Source organism: Grammomys surdaster, unplaced genomic scaffold (assembly GCF_004785775.1).
Source record: "Grammomys surdaster isolate TR1022 unplaced genomic scaffold, NIH_TR_1.0 127, whole genome shotgun sequence".
NCBI classification, from domain to species: Eukaryota; Metazoa; Chordata; class Mammalia; order Rodentia; family Muridae; genus Grammomys; species Grammomys surdaster.
This window is the reverse complement of record NW_021604585.1, coordinates 1,749,766-1,776,314: the sequence shown is the minus strand read 5'-3', so window position 1 is coordinate 1,776,314 and position 26,549 is coordinate 1,749,766. Positions and strand designations below refer to the sequence as shown.

The window sequence follows — 26,549 nt, the reverse complement described above, 5'->3', positions numbered from 1 at the left end:
TAGATAGATAGATAGATAGATAGATAGATAGATAGATAGATAGATAGATAGACAGAGACGGAGATAGAGAGAGATAGAGATATCCTAACAAATATCACAAAGTTAGCAGCTTAGGGCAAAGAGTTTTCTTGGCTCATGAACTGGTGATGTGATCACACCTTGGATACAGCCTGCCTATTCCATGGAACATCCAGCAACTGAGAGCTTAGACCCTCCAAACACCCACCTGTTCCTACGTCTGAAGTTGATGTGGCTCTCAGATGTGCCTCGGGGAAACTGTTGGCCAGAACACAGCCTCATGATCTCCACACATAACTACTGGGCTCCAGGGAGAGTATCCCAGGAGAACAGAGTAGACGCTTATGGCATTGATATGACCTAGTCTTAGAAGTCAGAGTATTACGTCCACATGATTCTCAGGTTAAGGTAACTGTTCTACCAGGAGGGGATGCTGTCGGCACCAGGAGGCAAGAGGCCAGAGTAAGCAGTTGCAGTGCAGAGCCTTCTTTGGAATTTGTGATCTGCTAAGTGTGCACTCAAATTTCTTACTCATTGTCTTAGTGCTCTTATCATTGAGCTGAGGTTTTCATGTACTCTGGAATTTAGTTCTCTTTCTATCTGAGGTTTGACTTAGGGTCTTTAGATTAATGTTTTGCTATAAGGTCAAGATGAAATATAATTTCTCTCTCTCTCTCTCTCTCTCTCTCTCTCTCTCTCTCTTTTCTTTTTTCCTTCCTCCCTCCCTCCCCCTCTCTTTCTTCCTCCCTCCCTCCCTCCCCCCTTTCTCTGTGTCATTCTGGAAGTAGAAACTCTTAGAAAAAAATAGTTTTAGTAACTATTGCATTTGCATATTTCAGCACAGTATTCAGATCTTCTGACAGAATTTCAGATCGTAATTAAGGTGAGGGTTCTTTCTGCATTGTTTTGTATATCATGTCTCCAAAAGAATTTATCTTACCATTTAAAAGTAAGTGTGTGTGTGTGTGTGTGTGTGTGTGTTTGCATGTGCATGTAAGGGGTATGTACTCATGTACATATGGACAGAATTGTTAAAATGCCAAAGGATGACAGGGTGGTGTTCCCATCACATCTGCTGTGCCAAACATTACCAATCCTTTCAGAAACTATCTTCTTAAAGTCACACTCAGTGTCACGGGCAGGCAGTTCCTCCCTCTGACCTTCTCTGCTTCTTCCTCTTCCCTCTCTTTCCTTTCCTTCTTTGTTTTTGGAAGCTCACATACAACACATCTGGTTTTCAGACTGTGCTGTGGGCTCTAGGCTCACCCTATTTTACCAGCTGTTCAGCCCCTCCATCCCCTCTTCACTGTAGGTAGGAGAGAAATCAGGTAGTTCCCTCTGAATCCTGCCTCTTCATAGTCCTAAAAGTTACTTTGTGTGTCTAATAACAATTTTTCATAGATAACATTATTTCTGGAAACAATCTACTCAGAATGTTCCTCATTTCGCTGTATTTTATATCTGCATACCCCAAATGCCATCCCTTTAAGGAACTGGTGGATGCTGGAGAAGATACTTTGCAAGAAATTAAGTCTCTGGTATCGAAGCTGCAGTACAGGGATGAGAAGATTGAGTCCATTAGCACCTGGCTACTTGAGGGAATTGGAAGGCTTCGTCATCTAATGGAAGAAGAGTCACCGTCTAGCCTTAGTAAAGAGGACCTTCAGAAGCTGGGTAAGGTAGTACTTCTGGCTGCCTTGTAGTAGCTAGTGACATCAAAATAAGTGGGTCCTCAGGGACTTGTCATCAAAGGAAGGAGGACAGTACACTCTGGTGTTGGACCTTCCACCAAACACCCTTCTCGTTTTGGGTCGAGTTTGTCAGAACAGCTCGTCAAGTCTTCCTTTCACTTGATAACATTTCAAGAGAACTAAATTTTCTTCATGGTTAAAAAAAGAAACTAGATAATTTGTTTTTGAGATGGGATCTTAACATGGAGTCTAGTTTGGCGGTAACTCAGAATCTTCCTGACTGACTCCCTGAGTGCTGGCTTTACAGGGATTCAGAAACATTCTTTGTTGGAAAAAAAAACATTAAAGTCCTGCATTTGGGGGCTTGAGAGATGGCTCAGCGTTTAAAGCACTTGTTGATGCTACAAGAGGACCTGGGTTCGATTCCTAGTGTCCAAATAATGACTTATAACAGTCCTAACTCCCAGTCCAGTTCCAGGCATTTCTTGGCTCTTCTGGCCTCCATGGCTGCCGGGCACTCACATGGTATAAGTACATGCAGGCAAAACATTCATAGATACAAAAGTAAATACATTTAAAGGTAATAAACTCCTTAAATTCTTAAACAGACAAAAACACTAAATATCATTTCACCTCTTCTTCCTAAGCTTAATTTGGAATTAAAATCAGAAATCGCCTTCTCTGAAAAACAACTCTCTCTGAGTGTTTCTGAGACGTGAATGGCTAGTGTACCCTCTTACCTGTGCTACACTCTCAACCCCTGTGGCTGTGTCACATTAGACCCGCCCCAAACTCTGTCCAAGATAGGGATGCCGTGAGAAATGGAGGGAACCATTCTCAACCAGATATAGCCTAGAACACCCAGTGAAAGAGCCACTGGAGCAGAAGGGACAGTAGGAAACATCTGGAAGGAGGAAGAAGGGGCTGAAGAGGACAGAAGGAGTAGTGGAAGGAAAGCAACACAGCCCAGCAAGGGTATAGTTCTGTGAGGTCATTTGGGTTGAATGATTACACTGCTCGTGTATAAAGGCAGGATGCAGGAAGAGAAATGGGATAGAAGTAAAGTGGACCAAAGTACCAGGGCCGGAAAGCATCCCAGTACTGGGTGTAGCCTGTATTCTGGAGGCTTCCTGGTTAAGGTCCGGTGTTTCAGCAGCCAGTGAGGGGTATTGTGAGTCAGCTGCTGAAAGCTGTTTATCTACAGTCCTGGGGGAGCCTGATGAAGCTCACTGACCACATGTCCGTGGTTCCCGACTACCTGACTGCTCATTGCAGTTCCCTGACTAGGAACAAACACTGCAGCTAAAGCAGAATCCAAGCGGTCACTCATCCACAAGTGTCACGCAGCTCACAAGGGTTCATTTGTCTCCTGACTACATCACGGCACTTGTTCAGCTGTAATCAAAAGCTTGCATGTTAAAAATTGTCTATAATGTGGGTTCTAGACCATGGGTTTCTAGCCCTTGAATAATACATAGTAAAACAACCAATGGTCTCCAAAAATCAACACTCACTTAGGAAGCAAATATTAAGAATTCTGTTTATATTTGATGTGGTTATCCTTTAAAATGTGTGCTTTTGACTGTGTTTAGCATTTTTAACCCTATCAATATATCAATATATCAATATATAAGTAGCTAATAGGGGCTTATGGTTCAAGGTAGTGGGTAACATAAGCTGGAGACCACTGGCCTTCCTATCTTGTGGTAAAAAATGTCTTTCTAAGCAGGGCATAGAAGCATACACCTTTAATCCCAGCACTTGGAAGGCAGAGGTAGGTGGATCTCTGTGAATTCGAGGCCAGTCTGGACTATATAGTGAGTTCTAGGACAATGAGAGCTATATAGTGAGACATCCATCTTGAAAAAGCTACAACAACAAAAAAGTCTTTCTGGCTGTCATCGGTATTTTGAGGAAAGCATATAGGCTGGCAGGAAGTGTAGTGGAAATGCCTGCTGCTACTTTTGGTTTTGAACTCCTTCATACATATATATATATATATATATATATATATATATATATACCCTATATTGTTAGATAGTTGGAAAAACCCAAAAGAACACTAGCATTCCATGTCATTGTTCCACGTGAGGTCCCATTTCCACACCTCTGCAATTCTATAGAAACCCAGCCATGTTCATTCACAGACTACAGATGCTTGTGTTTTTATAGTACAAATGACAGAGTAGCTGTGACACGGGCCATGTGACCCACCAAGTCAAGAACATTCACTACCTGAATCTATACAGAAAACATTTAAAAGTAGCATGTTGACACTGGCCTGAGAGCTTCTCTTGGCAAAGCCTAAGCTCACACAGGTTGAGACAGGGAAAATGGAAGGTCATTTTGTCTCCAGCCCACACAGTGGTGAACACCTACAGTGAAATAAAACAAAAACTGGATTTTCATTGACAATGAAGACTATTATGGAAGAATATGTTTAGGACAGATCGTTTTCACAAGTCAGTAGAATACCAAGTGACAAGACTATGATTTAAAGCACCATATCTGGGGCTGGAGAAATGTCACTGTTAAAAGCCCTTGCTGCTTTTGCAGCTGACCCACATTTTGGCTCCCAGCATCAGGAGTTGGAGGCTCTGAAGAGTGGGAAGCTGAGCTGAGCTCTGGGGGTGGACCGCTGGCTTGCCATAGCTCTGCCCATGTCAGCTCCTGGGCACAGGGCAGAATATGGGCTTTGAAGCCAGGTGGGGTTGTACTCCTGCTGTTCATGCCCTTTCTCACTCTTCCTGGTTGTAAAGTTAGAGAAACAACAAAGGGCAGTTAAAAATATCAATCCTGTATTGACTGTTCATCGGGTGTCTGGAATCTCCCACTGTCCAAGGGAAGCGAGTACCACTTGGCCCTTGACTTACTCCACCACCTTACAGCCATGATGTCTCTGACTTCTGAATTGCAGGCATATTTCTTGAAGCCCTGGACTGCTTCCAGTTCTGCAGCCCTCTGCTGCCCACTGTTGGACATAACACGTCACTACAGCCCTTCAGGTCCTGGCCTCCTCCACACCCGTTACACTAGCCTCATTACTGTACTGAGTATCCCTGGGCAAGAGAAGAGGCGGTACCTCCTGGAGATACAGGGGCAGAAACAAAGCTCTCTTATTGAATGTTGAAAGCACATAGAAAAGTCAGAGACGGGTGCAGACGGGAGCTGCCCAAGAGCCCCAAGTACAATTGGAAAGAGGAATGAGTAGGTTATCAGAATGCTAAATGCCAGAACTCACCTGAAAACTGTCAATTAACTTTGTACCTTTTCAGTTTTATAAGAAGAAATGCACATATACCTAAAGCAAACAGCAACAGTACAGATTACTTTTAAATTATTAAAAATGTTTTGGGCCAAAGGGATGGCCCAGTGGGTAGAGGTCTTTAGCCACAGGCCTGGTGGACACCTGTGTCCAATTCCTGAGACCTATGTATGCCCATACAAGTTGTCCTCCAAACCCTGTATGCCATGTGCTATACTCACTGACCCCTCACATACTCTCACACACACATACCTACATGCACGTGCACACACACGTGCGCGCACACGCACACACACACCCACACACACAGCAATTACAACTTTTAAAAGAACTTTTTTCATAATCTTTTCCTTAATTTCAAGTCAGAATGAAGATGAATTTAAATATACTCACAATCCTTTCTTGTATTTGTGTTTTTAAATCAGCATTCAGAGTAACAAGCTTCTGTGTGCCATTTCTAGACATAACTAGTTTTGCCCAAACCTCCATACTCATATGCTCCACTTTCCCATCTCCAAGACCCGCCCTCCCCATGTGTACCCTTCTCCCCTGCTCACTCCGTCCACACAGGGTGTAATCATTTCCACCCTCACATTACATGTGTTTCCTCTAGGCTCCCACTTCCCACCTTTGCGGCCTCTCCACCTTCTACGGGCCCCTTTCTAGTTTGCTGTCATCTCTTCACACCCACTCACTCCCGCATGAAATGCACATTTAGAAAAGCTAAAGGCTTGGGACCTGCACAGAAGGTCATGTCGCGTTTGATTTTCCAAGCCTGTAACCCCACTTACTATTTCCACTTTCACTCATTTTCCTACAAATCTTATAATTTCTTTTTTCTCTCTGGTAGAATAAGATTCAACTGCATGCACAACCCACATTCTCATCAGTCATCCATAAATAAATGTCTCGGCTGATTCCGTTCCTTCCTGTGATACAGCAGCAGTCACTGCAGATGTGCACATAGTTCTCCGGTAGGCTATGGAGCAGTACAGCTGAGTCACATGGCAGTTCTGCTTTTAAACACACATATTGGCCATTTGCATTTCTTTTAAGAACTATCTGTTCAGTTAAAATTCCAACTCTGTTGAGCATTCAGTTACACACGGAGTGTTTTGTATTGATCAAATAATACATTCCTTGCAGAAGACCTCTGTAGATCATAGTGTGTTTTAAAGACTGAAAAAAAATTTCTTAGCATTGTCAAAGCTGGCTTTTCATCTTATAATGGAAAAGCAATTCAATGCTATTATGACCATTTTGATCATTTAATTCTGAAAAAAAACTACTTTTAATTTTATAGTTATAGCAAAATTAACATTACAGACAGAAAAGTAAAGTGAAATCATTTGTTGAATAATTGTCAAAAGGTATCTTGAAAACCCCACTGTGCAAGCCCTGCCCCAGGAGGCTGAGGCAGTCTGGATCCAGAAGCTCAAGATCACCCAGGCTACGTAACAAGACTGTCTTGGGAAAGGCAAGCCTAACCAAACCAAACCAGAAATGTCTCTTGGAAAAACTGAACTCTAGATAAGGAAGACCTTTAAGCCAGGGATTCTCAACATTCCACATGGAGGTTGGAAGGAAAAAAAAAAAAAAAACCTTGAGGCTACATCCTAGACCAGCTGATTATGAGTAATCCTGGCGTGAAGTCAAGCCTGTTTTGTTTTTGAAATTTCTACATGGTTTCAGTGAGCAGCCAAGTCCTTTAAACTCATAGTTTTGAATAAATATGTTGTTAAACTCATCAGGAAATCCAAATTAAGAGAATATTTTGCCTTTCAGATTATTCAGGTCTGAATAGCAAATTACTCTAGCCCACAGCAGTAAAAATTGCAATGAAAGCTGACCTAGGATGAGAGCCATTTTTAATAATTAACTAATTAATTAATTAATAGCCCCGGATATCCTGAAGCTTGCTCAGTAGAACAAGGCTGGCCTCGAACTCACAGATCCACCTGCCTCTGCCTCCTGTTTTGCATATTTTTAATGAACACATTTTATCAAACTTTACTAACATGAACAATTAGTGTGGCTATGTCGATAACTTTGTTTCCATAAAGCAGATTGTAAATAGCAGACATTGAGTATCCCTAACAATCTCTGCCTTTGCAGAATTGTAATCTTTTTTTTTTTTTTATGACTTCTCTTATACATACTTCTTTGCTAGGATACAGGATACAGAAAGGTAACTGTCCAAACCATTTCAGATGCAGTAGGCTCAGAGATGGCACATTAGACAAGTCACCTCTCATGTATGGACCCTTGGAGCAACTCAGCATTTTAATAATCATTAATAACCACAAAACCCAAATTTTTTTCTTACAGGAAAGAAGCAAAAGACTCAAAAAGTTCGTTTTTCCCCATCCGATCATGCTAGGAGAAATACATTAAGCCGGAACTGCAAAATGTTAAAGAAACAACCGAGAAGCCAGGAGAAGCCCAGGTCATGTGAGTGCTCCTAAGTCTGTGTTTTTCAGGATCAATAGAAGTCTTCAGAGTTGCCATGAGCAGATTCTGGGACTAACCTTTCAAACCACAAATGGATACACATGGCCAGATTATTAGGCTAAGGGTTCTTTTTGTTTGTTTGTTTGTTTCCATGGTTATAACATGAGTCTCTCCAAGCCTTCAGAATATGAACATGATAGCTTACCCATACAAAACCAGCCACAGGGACCTTCTATATTTCATATTTCATTTCTATCTCAGAGACTTCCAGTTATAAGATCCTGACTCAGAAATGTCATGACTGGAAAAAAGTCTCAGGAGCGATACAGTGTGGCCTATGTATCTTGTTTTAAGAAATAGAATATGAAAGAATGGGAGTGAATGTATTTATTTAGTAGACCAAAGAAATATGACTTAACATTAATAATTATCAGAACATTGAGTTATTTTACAGCTAAACACTTTGTTTTCCTCTTTACAGGAACAATAATCTGAACATGTCTTCAACCAAACTGTCTCTAAACAGAAAGTTTGCTATATAAATTATGCTTTATTTTTGTAATATTACTAAACACTGTATTGGTAAAAATAAATAGCCATTGACAAAGACATCCTTTGTTTCCGTTTTTGCCATCACACTCCATAAGCACGTTTGCCTTTGTAATTCCTTATAGGTAAAAAGCCAAATGTCCAGACAACAGAGACATAATGACGCCACAGCAAAGGAGTTCAGAATAGACTTGTTAAAGGGTTTTCACAAAAAGCAGGGAGACACCATTGGACAGGTGTACAGAAACATGGCCGTGCTCCAAAGAGCACTTACAACTGCCTGTTGGTGCTTCCGGTGTGACAGTTAAGATATGTGTAGCACAGGAACATGAGGCCATGTAATTCCAAGGAACCACAAGGTCTGATAAATCAAAAGATAAAACACAAGCATTAAAATATCTGGAGAATCTTCTTCCCATATATGAAAGAATGCTATTAATACATTTTAAATTCTTCTATACTTTTTTTTTAATTAAGAATACTTTTGGGGATTTTTTTTTTTTTTTTTTGGCATTTGGCATTCAGTGTCCATTGGCCCCTTCTGAGAGTATCCGTGATGGTTCAGTAAATTTTGCAGTGAACAAGTAAAACAGAGCTGGTGTAGGTACCAAAGCCAAAAGCGGAAGGTCGTGTTCGAGCCGGTCCACTCTGGAGATAGAGACTATTCCATAGGCGTGCAGTAGCCAGTGGCTGAAGAGGACAATGAGTCTTTTCTTCCTGACCAGAAGATCATAGCAGTTCTATGTGATCATCGTGGAAAAGAAAAGAGAAGCACAGATCAGCATACCTGTAAACCACTGGTCTCTACACACTCATGGCTTAGACTCTGAATGCTTGAGCTAAAAAGGACTTGAGAATGGCCCCAATCACCCGGTCTAGCCACCACGCTGTCCACACATTCACACAGGTCCTCAGCAGCCACACTTGGCCTGGATCCCTTCCCTGGGTCCTCGTCCACATCACCATTTACTCGGGGAACATAAGCTTCTTTAGACAGACATGAACTAGAAGAGGAAGCACACAGGGCATGCTCTCTCCACCCAGTTCCATAAACCTCACTTCCTGACTCTGAGGTCTCCAGTATCTGTTGTCTGAATACACTCAAGACAACAGAAACAGCTCATTTATTATCTGATTCTCTTTCAACCTTCAGTGCCATGTGATAACATGGAAAAGTTTAAAGGATAAAATCAATAGAAAAGCAGTGTCTAAATGTTCTAGTAAACACTGTGATGGAGAATGTTCGGTGGGTTACTCTTCAACTCTCCTTCCTATGTCAATCACTCACAGGCTCCTCTAGCCCTGGACTGTCTGTCTCAGGATTCAGAGCCCTGTTTATAACTCCTGAGTACAGAGCTAACTGAAAGATACAAACATCTTACAGAGCAGACATACTCAGGGGCAGAGAACTAAAAGAGTTTCAAGATCTAGAAAAGCAGTATTCATTTGTCACTATGCATACTTTATTCAAATAATCTAACGCACCTTGATCTTTTCCTGGTTGATGAAAAGTCAAAATCAATTTCCTATCTTCTCTAATTAATCCAGGGCAATGCTGATAACCATTACACAGGAGCAATAAGCTGTCTACAACAGGGAAGGCTGAATAACCACCATGAAAGTATTCCATTCAGTTCCTTCCTTATTTACCTAAGGTATGGCCACACCTCAAGCTGTCACCAATGTATTAGAAACAGTGGTGCCAACAGCCATCTACCGAGAGTTAACATGTTTTCTTTGGCTGCCCTTTTGAATATAAGAAGTGTGAGAACACACACGTCGAATGCCATGTGCAGCAGATACACTGCAGCACACCTGGGAAGGGTCTAAGCCTTGGTCCTTAGATCCTTGGGAGTTCTACCCCAGATAGAACCTTCTAATTAGACCTGTTGACGGGTTTAATGGAAATAACGAGGTAAATGTGCTATCTTAAGATGAATAGGAGTTGAGAGTCACGTAATCCAAAAGAAAATTGCAGAAGAGATGCCCCAAACTGCCCACTGACTAAGTCTCATGAATACATTTGTCCTAGTTAGGGGTGTCAAATATAACGTTACTTCTCATCAGTTCCTCAGACTGTTAACTGCTTAATACTTTAGTTCCTTAAAAATAAAATATTAAAAAATGTGACGGTTAGGGTTAGAGGCTGTTCCACTTTTACAACAATTATGTTAAATCATTTCTCTTCCTCTTGTTGAGTCAGAGCACTGACTACTTCCCGAATTTCCCAAGGAAAGATGCAATGCAGCCCATACAACCTCTCATAAAATTAACTAAGGAGATGCAGGTAACATCAATTAGCCAAGAACCACTGAACCAGTTAGTATACCTTACCATATCACATGTATTATTCCATTCAATTGTCAATTTTGTTTAAAAACAAAAACTAAACTATAACAAAGGAAAACCAATTTCCTACCTCTATTTCTGAAGCAGACATGTACACAGCCAGGGTGACCAGAGATAACACTAAAATAATGTACGGGAAGGCGTAATCTGGAAAAGAGACAGACATCAGAAACTGATCATCAGCTAGGACACCGCTCTTCTGGATTCCTTCTCAGCCAGTCTGGGACTTGAGTCCCATTCCCGAGATGGGATTGACAGCCAGTTCTTCATGGATTACAATATTTGTGGCCTTGTAGCAGCTTTGCTGCTGAACTCATATCAGTAAGATATGAGTGTCATACCAGTTTTACATGGTAACAAGTTTGCTTTTTCAATTTTTTTCTCAATCTCTTAAAAATGTAAATCTAACTTTTGTCACCGATCAATAGCTAAGAGATTTGAGGCAGCTGAAGGATTCGTTGAAAAATATTAACTTCTCTCCCACATAGCTAGATCGCTACGAGTAGCTACGTGCCAAACAAGAGAACTGAGGAACACTCAGTTCCCTGTGCTTCACGGTCCTGAAAAGGGACCTTGGTTGAGAAGACTAACCAGGAAAGTAACTCAGCTTTCATTATCTTTAGAAAAGTCCATTTATCATAAAACTTTTTAGTTAATTCTTTGGTATTCTTCCTGTCAAAATTCTGGAAATTTCTATGTCAAATGCAGTACAGTAATAATATCTTGGGTAAGTCTTCCCTACAAGACGCTGCCACTTTCCTATCCTACTATGTCAACATTTATAGCACACAAAACGGGCAAATTGAGAAAAAAATACCTTGAATTACTTTGACACAATTATTTTAAAATAACTTCAGTTTATAAAACCTGCAATTATTCTACAAAGCACCTTTGGAACAAGTGGAAATGTTTGTTAGGAGGTGGTGGCCAGAAGCCTCAATTACCAACAGGCCTGTTCAGCTTAGTTTAGAACTGAGTTAATAATATCTAGAACTTTTTATGTTACTGACTGGGTCCTCAATCAGTCACCATAAAACAACAACAACAAAAACTCATTCAGTTAACTTACAGCTAAATAACACTGCTAACCATATAAAGTTATGACCTGGTAAGAAAACCCAAACTTCCAGGCAGCAGACAGGTACTACTTGGCTAGACAGAAGACTAAGAGCGGTCCTTAAATTCTAGGATGTAAAACCACCTGAGATCTTGTGTCCCTGGGTCTGGGCCTGGAGATGAGCATGTTCTTCCGGTGGGTCAGATGTAGATCACACAGAAACACTGGTTGAAGATATCTAAGCCAGAAGCTTGCTGCTGCCCTCTCACGACCATCCTCAGGCCTCCTTTCCCTAGGCCACTAATCCCCAGCATCTTAAACTACCAGAAGTTGCCCAATGTATTTTGTTCACGTTTGCTATATTTCCTCAAAAAAATTACTTATCTTCTTCCAAAATCATACATTTGCTATGAGCCCTCTGTGACTAACATAGCAACCTGTAAACAAATAGTAACCACTTGATCATCCCCCCAAATATGAGTGGAGTCTTGTTAGCAAAATGTGTGGAAAGGCCGATTTTCAGTCTAACATGTCTCTAAGGAAGTTACTTCTGTTATGTTACCTGATTTTTTGCAATAGCTGTGATTTACGAAGCAATGCTATCCGGCCGAGTTAAGATCCCAAACCTTCCCCTGATTCCATAGCTCTCCCCTTTCTTCTGTCTCCAAAGAGCACCAAAAAGTTAGGCCAGAGGAATTAGACACTTACTTGTAACTTTACGTTTGAATTTGTATATTTTAATTTCAGGACAAAACGAAACAAAAGCAGTATACAGCACCCAACCCTGCTCTCAGGTGAAGGTGATTTTCTGGCCTTTGACACACAAAGACCGAAGAGAACACCAGACAATAGCAGAGGGATCCTTGTGGGCCAGGACCACTGAGGCTTCCGAGGAGCCATGAGGAAGCTATAGAGGGCCAGCCAGGCTTCCCAGGGGGACCCCGATCTGCTTCTACTGAGACACCTCCTCACATGGAAGCTCACCATGCTCAGACAGAGTATGCATCAGCATCAGCAGTGCCACGCTGCTCTGCTGTTACCTCACTTCATCATGGATGGGTTAGGCTGGAAGGGTGTGGGGGATCCTCATGCCAGAAACCAGAATCAAGCAGAGCAGCTTCTAACAGCAGTGCCCTGGGTCCTTGATATCCTTGTGAGCCTTAGCCTTGTACCACAGGGTCTGCACAATGGGATGGTTAGGACTGATCACCAGATGCCCTCTGACTGACAAACAGTCCACTACAGAGCTGTCTCAAAGAACCTGGGCCTTCATGGCCTGAAGGCGATCATTAATACAGCAGGATGAAGACACAAGCCTATCAGAGACTATCACCTCCTCAACCTTCTTATCCAAGACAGCCTCCATGAGTGTGTAGACGTTCTCAAACTCCACCTGTTCTCCTCTGGTAGTTCCTCATGCTCTGTGGCCATGGAGACCAGGCTTTTCCCATCAAACTCCTTGAGCGGCTGCATCCAGTGCTCGCCAATGAGGCTGTCACATAAACATCCATTTTTGTTCTCAAGATTTGCCCAGCTCCTCTCTGCTCTCACCAGAGTACAGAGTTTCCTTCATGCGAGACATTTGCTGACAGAGAAGCCATCTCCAGACTGAGAGATGTGACAGACAGCTCAGCAGCTCAGCAAGGCATCACTGCTTAGTAGAGCCTACAGGGACTGCAAGCCTTAGATTCTTAGGAGAAAGCCTCCCAGAATCACTTATGACTCTCTTTGTTTTCTGTCAGCTCAGAGAAGACCTCATGGCACTTCCATACAATGCTTTTGTGGAAACATTTTTGCTCTGTTGGAGGACCTTGGAAGATACTGAGGGGCAACCCTCAGTCAACAGTGCCACAGATGTAACTGGGGTATTTGGGCGTTGGCTCATCGCAGCTATCCATGTACTACACGGTGAACAGAGTTCAGTGTTATTGACTTCTTATTCTCAAAGAGATCAAAAGAAGCTTGCCAAGGGATCAAGGGCAACACCCTGGACTCCATCCCAATTCCAGACAAGTGCTTGCTTGCCAGCCTTCCCACGTATTAGAGAGGCTCTCACAGAAGCGACCATATTCCTCCTGAGGGATGTCATCAGACTCTGCTCTAAATGGGCTTTGTCTTTCCTGGTTAATGTATTCATTGAGTTTCTCTTGTTTCTTTTTCTTATCCTTAGTGCTGTCACCCTTGGCTGACCTTAGTCTGAGGCTTCTCTTCACTTCCTTCTCTTCCTCTATTTTGTCTTCTACCTTCCCATCACTCACGTGATCTCCTCTTTCTTCTCCAGACAGAGGAAAACAGAGTAACTGTTAACTGTTGTGCTGGCTGGTTTTGTGTCAACTTGACACAAGCTGGAGTTATCACGGAGAAAGGAGACTCTCTTAGGAAATGCCTCCATGAGATCCAGCTGTAAGGCATTTTCTCAGTTAGTGATCAAGGATAGGAGGGCCCATTGTGGGTGGTGCCATCCCAGGGCTGGTAGTCCTGGGTTCTGTAAGAAAGCAAGCTGAGCAAGCCAGGGGGAGCAAGTCAGTAAGTAACATCCCTCCATGGCCTCTGCATCAGTTCCTGCTTCCTGCTCTGTGTGAGTTCCTGTCCTGACTTCCTTTGGTGATGAACAGCAAGGTGGAAGTGTAAGCTGAATAAACCCTTTCCTCCCCAACTTGCTTCTTGGTCCTGATGTTTGTGCAGGAATAGAAATCCTGACTCAGACAGCCGTGTTCCTTACTGCTTCCTTGACTCATCTCTAAGTATTCCGTTTGGGCTTCTTTGAGGCAGATCATTCTCATACTCCAACCATGAGTTCACCCTGGTCTACACAGTCAGTGAAGGCTCCAACAGCACAGAACTCCCAGGCAGGCTGCTCCATCAGCATTGTGCTTTGTGACAAAGACAAAGACATCTTTGCCATGAGATAGGAAGAACAACATCCAACAACAAACGGTCCAATCATGAACATATCTACAACAGCCTGAGAGCTTCCTTGAGTGTTTCAGTCAGACTTAGCAATGTTTCACAATTATCAGTAAGCTCAACCTTGGGCACACTGATGCCTGAGTCCACTGGAGTCAGAGTGTCTTCCTACAGGTTGGGAATGTCAATTTTCAGCTCTTTATTGCTGCCCAACTTGGAAGGGTCTATCAGGTTCTCTTAGTGAATCTTGTCCAAGGATCAGAAACATGAAAGATCCTGAAGGAAAATTTCTTTGTTGGGATGGAAGTATTGATTCTAGAAGACATGAGTTGGGTAGTATTTTCCCAACAAGCAACATCTCTCCCTCCTGCCCTGCATGGTGCACTTCCTCAAGCTTCCTGAGGAAGGGGCTGAAGTACTATAAAGCAGGGTGGGCCTAGACCATCTGTGACTCAATCACAGGCACCTAAACACTGAGAGAGTGACTCAAAAGTGACTGGGGGACAACACTTGGACAGTCCCTCCAAACACCTACTATACATTACTACCTACGACCTCCTGAAGATTCTGAATACTTAAATTCACTTTTCCCAATCTACGTATTTCCACTAAATACTGCTTATCCATCTATCAGTTAAAGACAAGGCTACTTTACCATATTTTCAGTTCATCCCCAAACCTTTGTTTAATTTGTTCTTTGTTTTAGTAATTCCTGCCTTTGAAATGGGTCCACATCCCTAGAATTCCACTGTGAGACAGGCAGGCAGGCTCAGTGTACTTCTGGTATTTCCAAGCAGATCTCCAGCCTGTCTCCTCTGACAATCCACTGCTATTAATCCATCAAGCTACCTTTCTAAACCTCAAACCTAATCACGTCACTCTTCTACCTAAGTCCTTGTAAGGTCCCTGTAGTTTGAATGGGAGTGTTCCCCTTAGCTCATATTTGAATATTTGGTCCCCAGTTGGTGGTGCTGTCTGGGAGGTTTAGGAGGTGCGGCCTTGTCGGAGGTGTGTCACTAAGGTCTGACATTAAGAGTTTAAAGACTGAGGCCATTTCCTCTTTACTCTCTGCTTTCTGCTTGTAGTCTGACATATGAGATCTCACAGCCATATCTACTCCCTGCTGCCACAATTCCCAGCTCAATGTACTCTTAACCCTCAGGAACCTTAAGCCCAAATAAGTTCTTTAGTCTGTAAGTCGCCTTGGTCATGTATTTTATCATAGCAATAAAAACTAATAAAGTACCAATACCAAAGCAAGCAAATAACCAAAGTATGCTGAGGCTAACAGGGAATGGTAGGAGCTGGATGGAGCCTAGGTGTTCTCAGACACTATGCACCTAAGTGAAACACAGTCTGTGAGCTGGAACACGAGCAACAGTTCCCAAGGAGCCTCTGATTGCCTCTTCCTGTTTTACCCTCACCATGAACCAAATTACATTACCAAGCTGTAGAATACCCATCCCTGCCTATTCCTGGACCAAGAGGATTGTCGTCTGCTTCTTGGAAGACTTCCAAGATGAAAAGACACCATGCAACATTTTTGGAAAATGAAAATGTACTCAAAAGTTCCCTCCTATGTTTCCCCAGCTATTTGGAAATCTCTGCTTTTGCTTCTAATCCGATGATTGAGCTTATAACAATGACACTCCTTATTCTTCTAATACAATTCAGCCTAAAGTTGCTAAACAAATCGTACTCTTAACAGACCTTTTTTTTAACGCTCTTAAGGATAAAGAATTTTTGCAAGGGACCTTAGAAATTTAAGACAATAGCAAACAATACTTACAACATAATTTTCCATCTACTATAAAGCTTCTTTTTAAATTTTTATGCTCAGAATTTATTTATTTATTATTTATTATAGTAAGTCTATTGTAGCTGTCTTTAGACACCCCATAAGGGGGCATCAGATCTCATTGTGATGGCTGTGAACCACCACATAGTTGCTGGGATTTGAACTCATGACCTCTGGAAGAGCAATCAGTGCTCTTAACCACTGGGCTGTTATCACTAGCCCAGAATTTTTTAATCTTCCAGTTTAGTTATAAACTTCAGTCTCAATTTGTTGAGAAACTCTATTCCATTCTGTTTTTAATAACATTATGTTTCGCCAGAAATCTATACTATGGCCTACCTTCCAAAGATTAAAGGATGACGTTAAGGAAAAAGTTGTAAGCTTAGCTGGGAGGAAAAGGCGACTTTTTCGTCATCACACTTACATAGGAGGCCCCCACCGACCGCCTGCAGCACAGTGAGAATGGGGAAGAAGTACAGGGCAGCATAAATGCTTTTGAACCGGTCAGACTTCCCGAGTCCACATGCGATCTTCTTCACCAGGAGAGGTCGGAGAAGCATCATTAACACCAAGCAGAATGCATAATAAACAAACACAATGGTGTATCTGCAAAAGGAGGAGTTCGCGATATTGATATGTATAAAACTGTTATCCTTGATGCTCTTAAATCAAAGATTTTAAAAGATTTAAAGCTCTGCTACGCCTACGTACTAAGATACTCAGTCTGGTGAAAGGGGGACCAGCAAACACATACACTGTTTGTTTGTTTGCTGTCTGTTTATGAGGTTTGGTGTATTTGAAAATATGTCTCAAAAATCAGAAAAATATCACTGGAGAGATGGCTCAGGAGTTCAGAGCATTTGATGCTTTTGCAGAGGACTTGGGCTCAGTTCTCAGCATCCACAAGGCAGCTCACAACTACCTAAAACTTCAGATTAAGTTAAATATATATTTATTTTATTAAAATAAAATCAGGTACATTTATTGCCAATCACATTAATGGCATTTATTATAAAAATATCAAGTTAAAAGGAAAATGGCAAATGGATGCCCTGAGCCCATTTTCTGTGCCCAGTAACAGTGACTCCTATTTTAAACTCTGTTGTCCTTTAAAATTCTATTGATGATAAACAAATTAACTGAAGAAGTTTATTAATTCATGATAGACATAAACAAATAGCAATAGGATATGGGGTAGAGTCCAAATATGGCTAGCTACATCAGCTAAAAAGGTAACTGAATTATAGGTAATTATGTCAGAGACTTCAAGGCTTGTTTTGTGCTGATAAAGTTAACTACACATTCTAGAATCGTCTCTAGGTGATTCAAGCTGTCTTTCTTGTCTTTCTTTCTCTTGTTGTTTTTGTTAAATGCTTACATTATTTAAGCATTAATAATGAAGCATTAATGCACGCACCATGACACATGTATAGCCACACCACATTGCCTATGTGCATTTACGTCTGTGTGAATGTATGTTCTACATGTGGGTGCCATCAGTGGCTAGGAAAGGGCTCCAGATCCCTGGTAAGTAAGGATGCAGGTGGTTGTAAGCTGCCTGACATGGTTTTGGAACTGAACTTGGGTCCTCTGTAAAACAGCATACTATCTTAACTGCTAGCCATCTCTGCAGCCCTAGTAATAATTTTTTAAAGTAAAATTCAAACTAAATCTATAGTTCAAACTACTTACCTAAACTATTAAAAGGTAGTACTCATGTCTTATCTTTTAATTGACACATCCACTGAGATGCCTCATTCATATGTGTCTGCTATATGCTGCCTGTTAAAATTCTACAAGTCCTTGGAAGAATGGGCTCTAGGTGGAACTCCACCAGTCATGAACAGACTCACACAGGACATCTTCAACTTGAAAAGCTAGGCCCGGGCCCCCCCACTGACCAACCTGAGAGGATAGCTAGGTCCCAGGGACTGCCCAGGACAGTAATGACGAACAGCTGCCTTGCAGTCAGAAGGGATGCAAAACCAAACACACTACAAGGCACGCTTCTTATGAGAGCCCATTCTTCCAAAGCAGTCACTTGGTTGGTACACAGATCCTGAACTGGTCATAGGTTTTGTTCAATAGAGATGGTCCATGTTAAATCAGTCCTTCCTTCCCTTAGCCCAGAACCTGATCCAGCTTGGGGTAGGATATTCATTTGAGTGGTTGTTGGATTTCTCTGTTGTTTTTTCTTGGTGCATGAACTATGGGTTGGTTTCAGAATGGCTGTGCCCCACATGGCTTTGTTTTCCCCATGAGGGCTTTGGTTCAGCTCTGTGAAACTGAGGAAGGAAGAAGACAATAAAGCCACTCCTCTGATGCTCAAAAACAAAACAAAATAAAACAAAACAAGAAATCCCAAAAAACCTACAAGTCCTTAGTACAGTATGTGAAAAGAAACACTTGAAGCTGAGTTACAGTTCTATGATGCAATAAACCAATGGAGGACATTATTAGTTTTTAGGAAGTACAATTATCTAGATGCATGTAAAAGTAATTTGAATGTCATAAAGCTAACCGAAGAAACGATTTTCATATTTTTATATCTGGAAATGTGAGAGTCATGTTTTATATGCTCACATGTCCATGTGTTTGGCAATCTACTATTAAGAACTTGATCTCAGGGCTGGAGAGACAGCTCAGCAGTTAAGAGCACTGGCTGCTCTTCTAGAGGACTTGGGCTTGGTGCCCAACACAACACAACCTCCTCTAACTTTAGTTTCAGGGGGGCCTGATACCCCTTTCTAGTCCCCATGGGCAACAAGCACACATGTGTTACACATACATACACGCAGGCAAACATCCATACATATAAAATAAAGAAGAAAAATCTTTAGAAAAAAAACTTGATTTAAAAAAAAAAACCAACTAATTTCCTTGAGCACATATATATTGGAAACTTGCTCCAATAATAAAAACAGGATTATTTTTCTATTCTGCCTTTAACACACACACACACACACACACACACACACACACACACACACAGACTATCTGAGCACGGACGTATATGCCTGGAATCCTTGTACTCAGGAGGCTGAGGCATGATGAGATTAAAGACAGCCTAACACATATAGCGAGACCATTTCTTAAAAATAAAAAGGTTTGTAAAGGTTTGTATTTGCTTAGTCCAAAGAGTGACACTATTAGGAGGTGTGGCCTTGTTGGAGTCGGTGTGTCACTGTGGGCATGGGATTTAAGACCATGCTAGCAGCCTTCAGATGAAGATGTAGAACTCTCAGGTCCTCCTGCACCATGCCTGCCTGGATGCTGCCATGCTCCCAACGTGATGATACTGGACTGAACCTCTGAACCTGTAAGCCAGCTCCAATTAAATGTAGTCCTTTATAAGAGTTGCCTTGGTCACGGTTTCTGTTCACAGCAGTAAACCCTGACTAAGACATGTTTCCTCTTATTCTATTCTGTATGCATCCGTTCACAGCAGTGAACCTCACTGAGACATGTTTCCTCCTATTCTACTCTGTATGCATCTGTTCACAGCAGTGAAACCTGACTAAGACATGTTTCCTCCTATTCTATTCTGTATGCATCCAGAGAAGAAAATAATTTCTACTCTCTGACCTAGAAGTTCATAATGATCAATCTCAAAGTCAATGGACTCTACAACCACTTCTTTTTCAGTGGTTTTGGGTCTAAATAAATACTCACAGTGGGTAGACTGCTTCATGAGTACAGTGCACCGTGGTAACATAATCTGGACTCGGGTTGTAAAGCATCGTGTACCAATCAGAAAGCATCAGTACGCGGCATGAACGGATGTAAAGGACGCCCACGGGGTCGCTCACAAGTAAGGTGATGATAGCTGCCATAGTGCATTCAAACAGCGCAGTGATGTGCTGGAACAGAGCACTGGAGCTGGAGAAACAGGACAGTGTCAGTGCTGCAGTCGGGTGTGCGTTTAGACATGGCCCTAAATGTTTCCATGACAATCCTGAAACTACACTCTCCAAAGTGCAGACAAGCTAAGCACATCAGCACCTCCAGACAACCCTGTTGCTACAGTCTGAAGTTCTGCCATTCTAAAAGATTGGTCTGTTCACCGAAGGCGTCAGGACCGCCTTTGTCCCTTCTACCACATGAGGACACAGACAGAGGGTGTGCCAGGTCTATATCCTGATGAGCTACAGTTTCCACAGATGCAAGCGGAATATTTCCAGAGTAACAGGGTGTTGTGGCTTATAGCTGTAATTTCAGCACTGGAGAAGCTTAGGCAGAAGGTTACCACAAGGGTCAGCCTGGGCTACATAGTGAGTTACTTGTAGGCCTAGACTAGAGAATGAGATCCTGTCTCTAGGCCTAGATTAGAGAATGAGAATGAGATTAATTAACTAATTAATTAATCAACAGCCTAATTATTATTTACCTAGTTAATTATCTGGTTAATTATATAATTAAAGTACCTGATTACTTAATTAACTAGTTAATTAATTTAATTAATAACCTATGCGTATGTATGTATACTCATGGGTGAGTGCCTGGGGCCTGTGGTAGTCAGGAGAGGGTGTCAGATCCACTGCAACTGGAGCTATGGATGAGGGGGTCAGATACCCTGAGACTGGAGATACAGACAACGTTGTAAGCCAACATGTGGATACTGGGTACCAAACCTCCATGCCTTTAACCACTGAGCCATCTCTCCAGCCCCTCGTTCACTTTTCGAAAAAGTAGAATTTAATTCTTGGGAGTGCTTTACTTGAGTATTTTCCAGATTTCAGTTACAGCCCGAATGTCACTGAGAACTCGTAATGAGCAGCACTGGAATACTTCAGGGATAGAAATACTGCATGCACAGCAGAAATAACACATGCTATACGATCTGATCTCCGCCTTCTGGGCTTCTTTATAATTCATACTTCTAGAGTAAGATCCAAACCTAATTCATAATGACAGGAATCGTTCCATCATATTTCATCTACAGTTAACCATGTGATCTTTGAAAATGAAAGTGGATTCAAAGCTCCACTTATAAACTGGTCATATACCACGTGGTATTTCAGTCTATGAAGTCCACGTACATGACAGTGGCCCCACAGGACTGTGTTCTCCATGTACCTTGTGGCTGTTGTAGTGTATGTTCTGTGATGCCTGCACAGCAACAGGAGCATTCAATGACACATCCCTCAGATCTGTGTCACTTCAACTGGCGTAAGACTGTACCTCAGGATCTCTTCTGCATCTCAGGGAAGCTCCTCTTCCCACCGTTCTCTTCTACCCAGTCTTGGCCACTGCTTCAAGTTCCTCTGCACCTCCACACATACGGACAGGTTCCACCCTCTACCTCAAGACATGTTTCATCTGTGTGGACAACTCTGTGCTGTTTACCATCAGCTCTGGAACTATGCCGTCAGCGCACAGTCAAAAGAATGACGCCTGGTGAACAATGCCTTGGGGAACTATGAGCGAGGCTCCAGGAATAAAGGCAGAGGGCCTTTTACCTCGGGTGCATTTTGTCCCTGGGTTGTTCTTAGGTGTGATTTCATGCATCCCATGACCAACGTTTACAGTGAATTTATAAGATATGCTTATTCTTGTCAGATGTCAGAACACAGCTATAAATCAGCGCTGTTCATTAGGAGTTCTCAGTGACACTTGGGCTGTAACTGAAATCTGGAAAACACTCAAGTGAAGCACTCTCAAGAATTAAATTCTACCTTTTCAAAAAGTGAACAAGGGGCTGGAGTGATGGCTCAGTGGTTAAAAGCATGGAGGTTTGGTACCCAGTCAGTGTACCCTGAATCTAGATATGGCCTTCTGACTTGCTTTCATGCTCTCTAAGATATAATATATAGCACATGCCAGGCAACTGTGTTTAAATTGTCTGTCCGAAGAAAGTTCTGGGAAAGGGCTGCTCTGTTAATATTTAGTTTGTGCTTACTGATGCTTATTTACATGTTTTTCTGATCTCAAATGATCTTCCTTGGATGATTGCTTTCTCTGTTACATTTGTGTATAAAACACACTGAAACTGCAGTAAGGCCGTCTACAGAAACTGTAGTCTGCCCCACTCTTTCAGCTCCTCAGGTCCCAGGTCTTGCAGACAGTTGACAATGCCCCAGCTTTATGGCACCGAGCCTCTGGATCCAGGCCTTACTCCTCCTCTGTCAGTCTCCCCTCAGAGCTCATTTTTCAGTCACACCACACTCATTTCTGCCTCCGTAACACGCCAGGCAGCAAAAAGGGTTTGGAGAAAGTAAAAACTCCAAAGCAGGAAAACCTCACAAAAGCAGAGGAATTAAAACTGCTAATGCTGAAATAGCTAAAGAAGACTGCCTCCCTGCTCCCTGTGGAGGACCAGGTACATGTTTATCAAGAGCCTCCGCATTCTGGCCTCCATCTACTTTCAGTACTGCCTTTCCTTCACGTACAACCCACCCTTGACCACTTCAGATCGCACGGCCCTCAGCATCATGCCCTCTGAGGTCTTCTGGATCCCATTAGGCATACTTTTTCTCTAATTCTCTCTGACTCCAAAGTGTTTGGTTGACAAGAAAATTTCGCTACACCTCTAAGATGGGTTTATGTTATCATCAGGTACCTGTCTGTCTTCTCTACACTTTCTCTCTCTCTCTTTGATCTTCCAAACATAAAATACACTGCTCAATATCGCACCAACAGTGGATTAGTCAGCTGTCATAATCACACTAGATCATTAAAAAGTTATAAAGTGTTTGCTCTAAAACAGTAACGCCCTGTGTTTATAACCAACGTTTGCAAAAACTCAGTATTATCACTGAGAAATAATGTTCTTTCAAGAGCACTGAGAGAAAAATTAAGAAAAGCATCAATAACACCCATGAAGATGTACCCGACCACTGCCTTCTTATTACAGGGAGAAAATAGAAGAAGCAGAAGAAAAACAATTTGTCCCCTTTGAAATAGGCTGAGGGTGTAGGTCAACAGAAGACTGTGGACTTGGCATCACAATAAGTGGTCCTTCCCCCAGCATTAGTCTATGCAGATACAATCAGATGTGCTCACCTCTTTTTCCCTGAATACCATTCAATGAAGAACCAATGCAGAACAAGAGGAAGCATAGCCATAAATCCAAGATAGAGCCAGTCATAAAGTTCTGGGGACTCTGTGCAAGGCTGACAGTATTTCTGTGCATTTGTCCTCTGTCCTCTTGGGCATACCTACAACAGATAAAAACACTACTTTATACACAGATAGTGTTTTAGGATCATTTTATAAGGGATTCCATTTTATTTTAAACATTTTAGTATGTATGTATAGCTTTTGAAAATTAACAACAACAACAAAACCTGTAAGCAGAATAAAAAGAAATCTCAGAGAGAAAGCACTTCAAGAAGTCCACATCACATGTGCTATCTATAAAATGATAACAAGACTCTTCATTTAGTTGTTAAAATAGCAACTAAAGAAGACTAATATTCGGTAAAAAACCTTGTTAGTAATATCATACAAAAACTATTACAGAAGTGTTCTGGAGTTGGCATGTTAAGTCACTGTGCAAAACACTTGGCTAAATCATTAAACAGTACTTAGACATTATAAAGTATCTTAATATCTGTGACTGTCAAGAAAAGTTTAATATAGTTATCACCATGCCAATATAAGCAAGGCTTTCATTAATACCACATTCTTATACATTCATGAATATATTTAACAAAAAAATTCTATGTGGAAAATGTTCCCAAAGTAAACAGATCTTAAAATGAAATAATATTAACATAGGACTTACCCCACATTCTCCATAGACTTCACTTGAGCCATTTTTAAATAATAGGGTCTTCCCACAGTAGAGTCCAAGGCATGCTGGTTGAATATCGACAGCTTTTTAAAAACAAATGCCAGTATAGTAACATCTTCTGTGATTACAAATAAGAGTAGCCTGACAGCTGAAGTAACTGACACAACTATCTCAACCTCACTTTAAAAATACGTAACAGACAAGTCTTGATGTTTACTTTAAATCTGTTCACACGGTGTACAGTACAGAAAGTTGTATTTGCATCTTGCTGTTCACCTGAAGCCTCCTATCAAGGTCTCCAACAAGCACAGCAGGTTCTAGCCCCAGGGTTAGATATCTAACCCTGAATATTCCCACTCGCTCTAGGAAGCCAGTCCCTGATGAGATTTTAGAATTTCATTGGTTAGAAGGTCATAAGAACTTTTTTTCTTTTAATCACTGAGAGGGGCCAGAGAGGTAGCTCTGGTAAAAGCACTGGCTCAGCATGCCTAACTAAACCTGAGGAGTTTGACTTCTAGAGCCCATGGTAAAAAGACACCAGAAAGTTGCCTCCTGACCTCCATGTGTGGCTATAGCAGGCACACCCCAGGCCTCCACATACCATTCACCATATACAAGCACACAAATTTAAAAGTTAATTAAAATAAACCACGGATAGAAGGTCATTTGTAGTGAGAATTCTGTAATTTTGGTTTCTTTTAGAAAACATCAAAATATTATGTTTTCGTTTTAGTCTCAGCCATGGGGATGTGAGGCTGCTCACAGCAGCTGACTATGATTTGCCTCATGCTCCAGCAGAGGCGTGGTTTTGCCAGCTGCAGATAGTTCCTGCAATTGTGTGACTTTTAGAATTCTGGAAACTTTTTAGAGGGTAACTGCTAGGGCTTCGAGAGGCAGGGTAGGGGGTGGTTGGTGGTTCAGGGGGTTTGGTTGCAGTTAGTAGCTACGCTCAAAGAAGAAATAAGAAGAAATTCAAGGAACTCTATTCCCCTCTCCCATTTTTCTTTCTCTCCTATCTAGTGACAAGGGATGAAACTGGGGGAAAGGTGGGGCAGAGAATAAATGTCAGGAAAAAGAATCTGTAAAATAGCAAAGGCCAGATACAAAGAAGAAATAAAAAAAATAGATTCAGAGATCTCTATTATCTCTCTCTCCCTCCCTCTGTGCATCTTTCGCTCCTTATCTATTGATAAGGGGGTGAGAAGGGGGTACAGGATGAGAAGAGAGCCCACAAAGTAGCAAAGACCTGCTACAGTCACTATTCTTCATTTTGCCAAATCGAGACATTGGGCACACATTGGGACTCATTCTTTGTTCATAACAGAATACATTAACAGAAAAACGGAATTGTCTACATTCTGAAAAGAGAATTTCCAAGCAGAGGGTAAGTCTTTAAAACAAATCAATCACCTCCATATAAAATCATTAACCTAGCATTTATCATTTTTGTTGAGGACAAGGGTAAAATTCCATCAACTCTGGCATTGATTCTGACCAGTTACTTGAGACCTGCCTTGCAATCAATTTCTTAAAGGTATGAGGAAAATTAAAAAATTGTAGTGAACTAAACACATGAAATGAATTGTTTCAGGTTTTCTGAGAAGAAAATTAAGGGACTGGAAGCCCCTTCTCGATGGGCTTTGTATCTAAAAGATCTCAAAACCAAGGCCTGAAAATCAGTGCAACAAACAAAAGCAAAGCTCATTTACCTAACAAGAAGAATCTGTACAACAACCTTTCATAGCCTTTGGTGAACTATGGCTAAAATGCTGTCCTCGTTTTTTGACTGCAACAGTCCAGATCCTTTGTGAAGGGCTCAATGTATTACATTTGATGCCCAGTGCAGTGGTGAACGCCTTTCAACACAGCACTATGGAGGCAGAGGCAAGTGGATTTCTGCGTTCGGGGTTAGCCTGGTCTACAGAGCGAGTTCCAGGTCAGCTAAGACTACACGGACAAACCCTGTCTTGAAACACAAAAACAAAAATTACACTTGAGGTTGAATAAGCAAGCCTTGTGGCAATTAGCTTCTGCTTCCTTGTCCTGCTCAGACACTACTACTAATTCTGAAGTCAACCACCAGGAACGTTTTCCTGGATGAGAACAAAGGGACTGAATGAAGGAACACCCGAAGAACACAACAAAGCCTCAGCCTTTAATTCTGCACACGCGCTCTTCTCCAGCCATTCTGGAGCAGACCATCCCAACCCCGGGAGAAGTCAAGAGCCCAGGCTCAGGGCAGCAAAGAGCCAGGCTGACCGCAGCAGGCGAGCTGTCGGCCGGAGCGAGCCCAAGACAATGCGGTGGAAAAGCAGCTGGGACAAAGACAGAGACACGCCCGCAGCCTAAGCGACCACTTACCCATTGGCCACTCTAGGTTCCCCAGAGAAGCTGGGATCAGCCGGTCCAAACGCAGCGCCCGAACATCCGGGCCACAGCGCTCCCGGCCGCTCCGCCTCCTGCTAGCCGGGCAATCGCGCTGGAACCCCGCCCCAGCTACATTGGGCTCCGAGTCCCGCCCCACCACCGCTTCCCCTAGTAAGGGTGTGGGGGGATGCACGCGGCTGACTTCCAGGCCTAGGATTCCCAGAAACCTAGGCTTCCTCATCTACGCTTGGAAGCCTCTCTCTCGCTTCCGGGTTTGAGCTCAGAGGCTCCACCTTTTCCGGGTCCAGGTCGCGTCCCGGCCCAGCCTCCAACTTGAACTGTTCTCCACTGCCTCGAGGGGT

General features: G+C 42.2%; 2 protein-coding genes across 3 annotated transcripts in view; one reads left to right on the top strand and one right to left on the bottom strand.

Annotated features, from left to right (window-relative positions):
- Ccdc175 (coiled-coil domain containing 175) overlaps nucleotides 1-8,134 on the top strand; it is a 72,645-nt gene extending 64,511 nt beyond the window's left edge. The window contains exons 18-21 of the mRNA XM_028789006.1: nucleotides 858-901; nucleotides 1,509-1,692; nucleotides 7,303-7,425; nucleotides 8,100-8,134. Coding sequence (XP_028644839.1) covers nucleotides 858-901; nucleotides 1,509-1,692; nucleotides 7,303-7,425; nucleotides 8,100-8,134 — 386 coding nt within the window. The remainder of the gene's footprint in view (nucleotides 1-857; nucleotides 902-1,508; nucleotides 1,693-7,302; nucleotides 7,426-8,099) is intronic.
- Nucleotides 7,798-26,519, bottom strand: Jkamp (JNK1/MAPK8 associated membrane protein). Of its 2 annotated transcripts, none has more exons than XM_028789142.1 (7): nucleotides 26,182-26,519; nucleotides 23,812-23,903; nucleotides 23,088-23,242; nucleotides 19,758-19,964; nucleotides 16,510-16,691; nucleotides 10,394-10,470; nucleotides 7,798-8,714 (listed from the first exon to the last, which is right to left on the bottom strand). In XM_028789142.1, exons 1-7 carry the CDS (start codon nucleotides 26,426-26,428, stop codon nucleotides 8,496-8,498), a joined length of 1,179 nt encoding a protein of 392 aa, XP_028644975.1. In that variant the 5' UTR covers nucleotides 26,429-26,519; the 3' UTR covers nucleotides 7,798-8,495. The 2 variants fall into 2 exon arrangements, with proteins under 2 accessions (XP_028644975.1, XP_028644976.1); XM_028789143.1 differs by having other exon boundaries at nucleotides 23,812-23,885; nucleotides 26,182-26,472.
- Nucleotides 26,520-26,549: the final 30 nt, after the last annotated feature.

Bases quoted from the DNA above. Each gene is read 5' to 3' on its own strand.
- Jkamp (XM_028789142.1), bottom strand. From the start codon at position 26,428: ATGAGGAAGCCTAGGTTTCTGGGAATCCTAGGCCTGGAAGTCAGCCGC. The intron at 23,904-26,181 runs GTAAGTGGTCGC...GTTTTTAAAAAG, and splicing joins GAACCTAGAGTGGCCAATGG to CTGTCGATATTCAACCAGCA. The intron at 23,243-23,811 runs GTAAGTCCTATG...TATCTGTTGTAG, and splicing joins AAGTCTATGGAGAATGTGGG to GTATGCCCAAGAGGACAGAG.